General features: G+C 41.5%; 1 protein-coding gene across 2 annotated transcripts in view; it reads right to left on the reverse strand.

The window, feature by feature from the left end:
* Positions 1-6566, reverse strand: part of ANKRD29 (ankyrin repeat domain 29) — a 29736-nt gene extending 23170 nt beyond the window's left edge. For both annotated transcript variants that reach the window (XM_061995800.1, XM_061995799.1), the window contains exons 1-2: positions 6546-6566; positions 1204-1314 (exon numbers count right to left, since the gene is read on the reverse strand). In XM_061995800.1, the coding sequence (XP_061851784.1) occupies positions 1204-1314; positions 6546-6566 (132 nt within the window). The remainder of the gene's footprint in view (positions 1-1203; positions 1315-6545) is intronic.
* Positions 6567-9796: the final 3230 nt, after the last annotated feature.

Below are 9796 nucleotides of genomic sequence, written 5' to 3' on the forward strand. Positions count from 1 at the left end.
ACATGCAGAAATTACTTGCTTAAGGATAAAGTTCATCCTTCAAAAACATTCACCTACACCAGTTCCATTTGAAGAAGGCATATGTGACATTACAAAAAAAGAAGCATGCAGCCCTAATCGTACAAAAATATTTTAGTCTAGAAAATGTGTATGCCTGATACAATTACTAAGTCAAGACATTGTGCAGTGCAAAGTTAGCCCTCTTTTGAGAAAAAAAAAATGAGCAGTAGTGGATCTTAATTCTTTATATTGATCTCTGTCCTGTTTCATTCATGCATCTATCAGACACTGACGCTGGCAGCATCATTTCCAGAAGTATTGCAAAGATACTTGCCTACAGGGCAAAAATGAAATGAAAATGAAAAGACAGGTTAAAGTCAATGGGCTTAGAAAATCTCTTGCACTTCAAAAGTATTCAAAGTGAGAGAAGCTCAGGTTCATGTTTTAGGTTGGAAGTGGCACTGTATGACACAGGCATGACTCAGCAGTCAGTCCCAGCACTAAAGAAACCTGGGAGTTTCTCACCTCAGTTTCCCCCCCACTCTTTCCCATAGCTTAGTACAATCAAGTACCTCTCCATATGTTGTAGGCAGAATAGCAAGACATATCTGCTATCTGTATTTTCCACTCATTTCTAATCTCTACTTTAAACCCATACCAATTAAGGTAAGAAAATCCCCATGAAATCTGTCTGTCATGTCTGGGCTCCTCTTTGCTTGGCAATTTTACTGTGCCTTCCTGTTGATGCCTAGTCCAGGAGATACTGGGATGAGGGAGGAAGAAATTGGGAGACCAACAGTTCATCCAGTTACGAGGAACTCTGCTAGCTGACAGAATCATTGCTACCTGGGCTCAGTTGAGTTGATGCTTCACTGTGATCTATTACTACAATGACATTTCCTTGCAAAGAGAAGCCTGAGGTGCTAGAATCCGTGTTTTTAATGTCAGTGCCACAAATAACTGTGTAAGACACATTTTTGAGCGCTGGCAAATTCCTGACCCCTTGCCACTGACGTAAATCATCACGCTATTTTTTCTTGAGGTTCGAACCTGCTTCCTGACAAGAGAAGGTCTTAAATCATCTCTAAGTGCCATAAGACTCTCAAATGTCTCATGTTAGATTCCTGCCACACCCTTGATGCAGTGGGCTATGGAAAGCGATGTAAAATCAGTGCTGTGGGTGTAGGTGCATTGTGTGCATACGCTATCTTTGCAGTCCACATCTACTCGCCCACTGTTCAGCAGCAGCTGGAGGAGAGCCAGGTTTCCTTTTCTCGCAGCCCAAAACGCAGCATTGGCAAGTGGTGTTTCTTTCTGGTGAAAAACAAACAAACAAACAAAAAGCAGAACTAAAACACATTGAAAGATGTATTGAGCAAATACACACCTGAAAATTCTGCATTCAAGCTGAGTATGTTGTTCTTTGAAAACCAGAGCATGGAAGGGAAGCTAATTTAATCTCTCTGTGCAATTGAAGAGATCTGTCTCCCTGTGCTGCTTCATGTTGTTTCAGGTCTTCCCTGTGTCCATGACAGCCTATGACTCTTAGTTTCCTCTATAATGGAAAATGATGATGTTAGTCCAGATCCTCAGGGAAACATCACAGAAAATAATATGCCAACTGGTACCTGCACTGTCTGCTTCTGTGGCGGGGCTGGGCACTGCTAGAGAGGCTGAATCATCCTGCTGGCCTGTGCTGCCACAGGACATCTTCCTGGGTTTCAAGCTAGCTCTCTGTTATCATCTCCTTTTCTGCATATAAAGTCCCAATACAGGAAAAGTATTGCTCACGCATCTCCCATACTGTTTGCGTCCTCCCTGTAATTAACCCCCTGTAACTGTGGGTGCAAGATATCTCCTTGGCAATGCTACCAAAAAAACCCAAAAAGGCAAAAATCTTGCTGTCTATAGATGTACAGGTTCATTCACTAGGTGTGAAAGGCAAGATGTAAGGCAAAATTAGGAAACTGAAATCTAGGTAACATAGGCCACTGTTAAACAAATTGGTGGTAATAAAATACTCTTTTGAGGCTTTCTTACACCTAGAAACAACACCACAGTGTGACTTCTCCTCAGTAGGAGCAAATTATCACTGGGCAGCACAGGAGGAGGGCAGTAGAAAAAGACACAGGCTTTGCTCCCGATCTCCATATCTGGCCCATACAGGCAGCAGCCAAAACGCTGCCCTTGACAGGTAAGCACTGCAACAGGTGACGTGTGGAAGGGAAACAAGGCTGTGACAGCGATGCTTTGTATCCTAGAGCAGGCTCATGTTGCTGATTTTTTTTCTAATATGGCCCCAAATTACCAATAGTTTGGTAAAGCACTGTTTTACTGATAGTCACCTTAGACCTAAATAGTGTAAAAATACTCAGGGACTTTGTTCTCCCCTGAATCCTGCCTTGAGGATCACACAGAGAGAGTGCAGAGTGGATAGAAAAGTAAATCATTCTGCTTCACAAAATGTAATACACATTTCTCCAGGTCTTAAATGTCAGTATGCACATGAAACGTGGTAGAGAGTCAGGATTGAATGATTTTATGGTTGATACTTAAAATGCAGACATAGAGCAGAGTTTAAATTGTTTCCTTCACTGACAAGCAGGTAATAAACAAGATCAATTGTGTGAATCTATCCCAGATCCATTGCACTGGGCACTTTCCATGGGTTGCATTTTGAATATTCATAGATTGGAAAATTGGCAGCTCTTTCAGATGACAGAAGTTTCAACCATTCAATAAATTGTAAGATACTTGCCATAAATTGATAGTGATATTTCTTGTATCAGCACACACGGGCAAGAGTCTGAAAAATTTAGCAAGCACAGTAGGCTACATTCTGGTGTTCATTTTAGAGCTAATACATTTCCTCTAGTGAATCTGTGGATAATGCTGATGAAAGCAAAACTAGCAGTTTATGTCTTCCTTGCTGGCAACAGCGTAGTGTTTCCCTATCTTTATCCTTACAACCACTAAAATTTTGTGTAAAAGCAAACAATTGACCTAAACACAGTGTCATATGTTGTCCTTTTTTGTTCTGAGTTATTTAGGCAGATGTTTATTTACAGAGCTAGTAGTCAGGCATATTGTCTTATTGTCTTTATCATTACGATAATCAGTGCAAACCTATTGCAAAAAAAGTGGTATGCAGACCTCACAGAATGGGAAATCAAATTGCTTACCTTTTATTGCCTCACCCTTAAAATTCTGTAACGCTTCAGGCTACGGCAATATATCCATACAGGGAAAGATTTATTTAATCCAGCCTGACTTTCACTATGGGGGCACAGTAGCAATGTGACTGCATTTTACTATGCCTACCATACAACAACACCTTTATGACTCATAAGGCTAAAGACTTTGGACTTTTACTTCCAGATGGGAACTGAAAACAATATTCAGAAACTCTACTTGCTTTCATCAGTTTACATGAGGAGAGAACTAACTTGCCAGTGTTAGCCAGTGAGTCCAAAGTCTTCAGCCTTCTGAGTCATAAATTCCTACCTCTTTTTTTTACCCTCCTTGTAATTCCTACAATAGCTCTCCTGCAAAGCTGCCCTCATACTTTGGATCAGACCCAATGAATGGAAGAACTCTCTAGTGTGTCAAGGACATTGAAATCAGGTTTTTCCCAGTGGTGCTTTTGACTCAATTTGGAATAACTGCTATCAGCACTTGTGCTTCCCCACCTTGCTGGGGATTCCTTATATAGAACTAGAATACACAGCACACTCAGAGCATCAACCATGTAGTGATTAGATTAAAAAAGCAAACAAAAATCTGAGCTATATTTTACCTGCCACAATGAAGGGAATATGCAAAATCATTCAGATGATCTGGGTACCCTACAAGGACAGCCTCAAAGAGTGCCATGTGGCAATTTCTCTTCTGCTTTCAAGGATTTATACCTGTGTGATCTCTATTTCAAGTAGGCAAAACATAAGACATTACTTTGGGATTAATAATCTCGGTAATTGAATATTTTTTGAGCAATAAATGGGTTTTAAACTGCAGAATATGACATAAGCTTTGACTGCTGTTGTTCAGTTATTAATTCAATCCTGTCTCATCAGGTACTTCTTGGGAAGAGGTAATGTTGAATTTCAAGAGATTGATTAGACACAATGTAATGTAATTCTTGCTATAAAGACAGTCTGGTCTTAAAAACTCCTTAAAGCAAAAAAAAAAGACTCTCAGTATTGACAGTCAAGGAATAGAATGTAATAAGTGTTCAAAAAAGTGATTAGCTAATAGCTTTGGTGAAGATGACATGTTTCATTATGTCATTTGCTCCAACATCAGCAACTTTCAGGATATAATTTCCTCCACTTCATCAAGATCTCCAAAGCAGTGTCTCAAACTCTGGCTGTACTACTAATTGAAATTGTTTATGTGCTTTTATAAGAGCTCAGAGATGAAAAGCTGGCATTATATTAATGTCGTATTGACATCAAGCAAAACTACTTATTAAAGAAATGGCTTAGAGGAAAATAAATGTGATAAATCTCACAAGACCATTTCTGTGTAGGAGTAGAGGAAAAAAAAAGGATAATGCATCTGTATGTGTCATCTCAGCAATATTGAGAGGAAAATCATCATTTAAATGCTATGATCAGCAGCTCCCCTTCCTTGCCCTACCTTTGATTTGCTGTTGGCAGAGAAGAGGAAGGTTACAGTGGAGTAACAGCTGAGGAGGAAGAGGGCAGTTCTTAAACAATGATTTTGAAAGAAAAGAGGCAATAGGCAGAGAGAAAGAAAAGAGGGGAGAAAGGCTACACTATCCCAGTGGCTTATTCCCTGTACTGCCAAAGGACGAGAAAATTCCCTTTTCTTTCTTGCTTTCCAGCCCAGTCCTAATGGAAAGGAGAAATGGAGTAAAAACTTTTAAGAAGAACTGTGAATCGGTATGATGCATGATAGAACAGAAAATGCTAATGGGAGAAGGAAAGAGAGAGGACTTTATCAGATAGGAATAGATCCTACATGAAGGATCCTGATAAAAAAGAAAGGTCGTTCAAGATACAAATGTAAGCTTAGACAGGCAAAAGTTGGTAAAAGAAGAATAGATATTCATATGTATAGAAAGATTCATGGGTAAGATAATAATATAGAAAACATGAATAGACAGTGGCAAACAGGGATGGTGGGAATCCAAGGTAAGTACACAGTTGTCTGCAAGAAAGAGAAAATGCCAAGCAAAAAGTCAGAGAGAGAGAAAGCAGATGGAGGTGGGGGCTGCAATTCCCAAAAGGGTATGGGAACAGGGAGTGAACTACCTTGAATGGGAGTCCTTGAGGAAGAAATAAGGCACAGAAAAGGAGCTGATAGTGACAGAACAGAAAAGAAGACCTGAAGGACAAGGTAAAAAAACTCAAAAAGGCCGAAAAAAGGGAAGGAGAGACTGGCACCACCAGGAACACGGGGTTAACATGTATTATGTTGGATGTTCGTGACAAATGAAGGTGAGAAGAAACTCACAGAGGCAGAATGGAGGGGCAGAAGACTCTGAAAAAAAAACCCCCATATATGAGATGAATGCAGCACCAAAAAAGGGTCCAGAGTTTCCACACACCCAGTGTAAGACTGAGCAGCACTGTGAGCAAAGGTACCCTGCTCCTGTCACATCAGGGTTTGAACTGCAGGTGGAAACCACCTGCTGCACCACTATCTACCCAACACGACACCCTCACAGCATCAACACTCCTGGGAGAAAGACACCCTTACAGGAGTGAGGGGCAAGGACAGGGAATAATCCATCCAAAGAAGCAGTTCAACACAAGCAACATGGCAGAGGACTGGCACATAGCAGGTGATCAATATGGAAAGGGTATGTCCAGCATCCAGAAAGTGCATAACGGAGAAGATGTACCTCTTGCACAAACATTATCCAATAGCATCAGTAAATTGCTGCTTGCTTCTCTCTTTGACCATTGATTTTATTTATCTCACCCTCAGATTAAAAAAAAAAAAACCAAACCCAAAGCCCAAAGAACTTATTTCAGACTATATTTTGGAAGTACCTGCTCCTGAATGTTTCTGGATGAAAGCAGTATAAAAACTGACTGAATCACAAACAGAAAATGGGAATGAACCAGCCTGGCTTCAGTGTCCACCACAGCCTGAAACGAAGAGTGTGGATAAACGCTGCCTCCGAACTATTACACAACCAGCATTAGCAGAGGTGAGCGGAAAAGTGAAGAGGAGGCTCCCGACTGCAGCAAAACGCACAGAGCTGAGCCCAGGCACCCTAAAGCCAGCGCAAGGCTCCCCGCGGGCTCGCAGTTTATGTAACACCAACCAAGCATCCCTCTGGGGATGCCAGCGCAGGGAAGCACTGGCTCCATCAGCTGCCACCGGGGCACCGTGGGAAGGACGCTTCTGTTTCCTTTCCTTCCGCTCTCAAACACCCTCGTTTTGTTTTTATTTTTTCCTAAAAAATATAAATCGACCCTTAAATAGAAGAATATGACGAAGCATTTCGCGGGCTGCCGGCGCCGCTAGCAAACGCGCATCCCCCCCAGCCCTGTCCCTGGCGCCCGGCTCACCTTGAACGACATCCTGCACATCGCAGCGCTCCGCCTCCGCGCCGCTCCGCACCCATCCGCGCAGCGCCGGCACTGCGCGGGACCAGGGCCGGGCAGGGCAGGGGCGGGGCGCAGGGCCGGCGCCTCCCTCTCGCATGGTTTTACTGGCTAGTCTTCCCCTTTAAAGGCTTGGGGGCGGGGGGACACGACTGTTTATTTAATATTAATAGCAATTATTATGTTAATAAACCAAGAGGCACGGCTCCCCTGCAGCTAACCACACCCCCGGCTCTAGCAACAGCATCCTCGGAAGCGAGACCCCATAGTGGGGGTCGTTGGTTGAGACCTATAGATCAGGCCTCCATTGCTCAGAAACAGCACTGAAATGGTGCAAAACCTGTGCGCCCTGACTGCAGCCTGGTCTCCTCACGGAGTTAATGCCACCTCCCTGGCACCTCTGTTGTATCTCACAGCCTTTTCCCTTCAAATCTAGGAAAAAACTGTGAAAAGGTATCATTGTGTCCACCCACGCTGCAGACACACAAGCATGGGGGTGGGGGGAGGAGGGGGCATTCCCTCACCTTGATGTTATCGCCAACACTATCTCCCGTATCTCCAACTATCTCTGTTAAGGCAAACACTATCTCCCATGGGTGATGCACTCTCATTGGGAAGACAGTAAATTCTTGAGGGCTTAATTTTTAGTCTTTAAAAACGAACAGCCATAAAACCAATGCATGTCCTGTTTTGCCTGGCTGCTGCAGATTTCATCCAGAGTCTGTGATATAAAGGAGGCAAAACAGGACATGCTCTTGTGGGAGATTCCGGAGTTTCTTCACTATTGTTGGTATAAACGGAGCCTTTAGGGATTTTCTTCTTTTGATGTGCAAAACTCATTCACCAGAAAATTATGCTTGTGCGTTGAATGAAAATCCTTCACTAAGATCCAAATAGTTTATTCTACAAATCTGCAAGAGGAGAATCATTTGCAAATTCTTTTTTCCTGAGGCAAGATTCATCTGTGAGTACAGTAAAACAAACTGTAGGCAAGCAGATGAAAGCTGCTCATAGCATAAGCTCATTCTAGAATGTATAGCCTGGTGGGAACCTCACCTGGCTTGCTGAGACACAAACATGGATGATCACACTGATTTTTCCTTATACTTAAAAATACTGAATAAGCTCAGTAGATTGCATAGTCAAGAGTCATCCATGCTGTGATACAACCGTGCAGTGATGCTTGCCCACTGACAGAGGAAAATGTTGCTAATCTGTACACACTCCCTGCCTCACCCCGGGAAAATCCCTGTATTTGTTCAATCTGCTGTGAATAACATGCCGATCATTTCACATTCAGCAGCCAAAATGTTACATTTTCTCATAAAGAAAAAACAAAGCATTCTCTGGGTGGAGAGCAAAAAAGGAGTCTAATGCAGTACAGGGGTTTTGGGGTCTGTATTTGTTTTAGATATCAAAGGATGTATTTTGAAATGCATTTCTTAATTTGTCAAAAACATCTGAAACTGCAGCTATTTTCAGTGTTACATGGTCCCCTGTGAATTTTGCTGGTTTCATATTCTGGTGCAATACTTCATCAGAACTGTTGTGTACAGAAATACATATCTAAGGTATGATTTCAGTGATCCTCTGAAAGTTTATCCCAGAAATCATTTAAAAACACCCTTTTTGGTGTATATCTCTGTCTATTCTCACACTAAGAATCTTGTTTGTGGGATAAGGTGAAACACACCCCATATATGTATCTATATAAACCAAATAATTTAGAATTATTGCAACTGAATCCTATCAGTCTAATCCAAGAGTCCTTACTGGAACAGAAATAAATATGGAAAAAAAAATCTATGCAGAAGAAAAAAAATGATATAATCCTACAGCTAAAACTTACACACACTCTTAGATTTTATTCCTTTTGCTAACACTATCTTCACATTTCTCCTGATCTTCTGGGATCCTAAAGTTGGTGATTTCATTCTGGTTGTGGCATTTTGGGATGTTACGGTGAGCTGTCAGAACCTGGAGTTGGTCACTATAGGGAACATGATGTTTGTTATGACTTGAATATATTTGATAGATACTACTTTTTGGTTCCGTTTGTTACCTCTAAATCCAGTTTTGCCCATTTCAGTGCCTGCATTTCACTACCTGGCCTTTGGTGAGCAGATTGTAGCTGTGGGGCACCAGTGCCAAGCCTGTATCCAACTTCTTATCATCCCGTGCCCATGCTCAGATACCCAACACCCCGTGTCACCACTTGCCAGTCACACCAGGTCTGCATTTCTCTACACTGCATCATGTTTGAGTCCTAAAGCCATGGTGATTGTGCATAAAGGTAAGTAAAAGCAAAACTAATTACTTGGAGACATTTAGTCAATTAGAAAAAGTGCTGTTAGAGCTAAACCATATAAAACAAAGTGGAGAAGAGGTCAACAGAGCGTGTCTGACAAGTCTCAGTCCTCAGGCCTTGCAAATTCATTGCCAGTTACTAGTAGTGGGAATGCTGTATCTTAAGGCTATGTGGTTACTACCTGCATCCTCCCTATTCTTGATTTTTGATTGGACATTTAAGATTGCAAGATATTTGAATTGGTTGGGATTTGTTATCTGTTTGACAGGATTCACGTGCAGGGCAGCAGGCTTCATTCCTACCACCTAATATTTCATCATAGCAATTATTTCAAATATTCTAAGTCACATGGTTTTGTATAAATAGGAAGGATATCTAAAATGAATTGCTAGAAAAAATGCCTTTAAAAACTGATCCAACTATCCTGTGTAAATAACCTGAGCCAGAACAGTTCAGGAACAGCTATAGGTTTAGAATGAAAAGAAATGGCACAAATTCTGAGTTAGCCGAAACATTACTTTGGAGATCTCAATCCAAACACTTACTTTTTATGCAAACACATACATTACTTTGCTTTAAAAAATAGCAATCAATAACCAAACACACATGTAGAAATGTCTGAAGAGCAATAGAAGTTTGCTCGCTGTGTATGTAAATGGATAAATGTATTTTGTCAGTGTACGGTGGTCAGTCTATGTTTTGTAACTTCAGTGAGCTCTGACATGGGATTTTGTCCCCTTCTCAGGAACCTATTGCTAAACTAGACTGTCATCTTCTAGACTCCAGAGTCTTTATTGCGGAGCATATCACACCCTTCACCTGTGTAACTCAGTAGATAGATACTGCATTGACAAATACATTTCTGCACTAACTTTTCTCATTTCCCATATGACTCCGTGTTCATAGT

Source organism: Colius striatus, chromosome 4, assembly GCF_028858725.1.
Source record: "Colius striatus isolate bColStr4 chromosome 4, bColStr4.1.hap1, whole genome shotgun sequence".
NCBI lineage: Eukaryota > Metazoa > Chordata > Aves > Coliiformes > Coliidae > Colius > Colius striatus.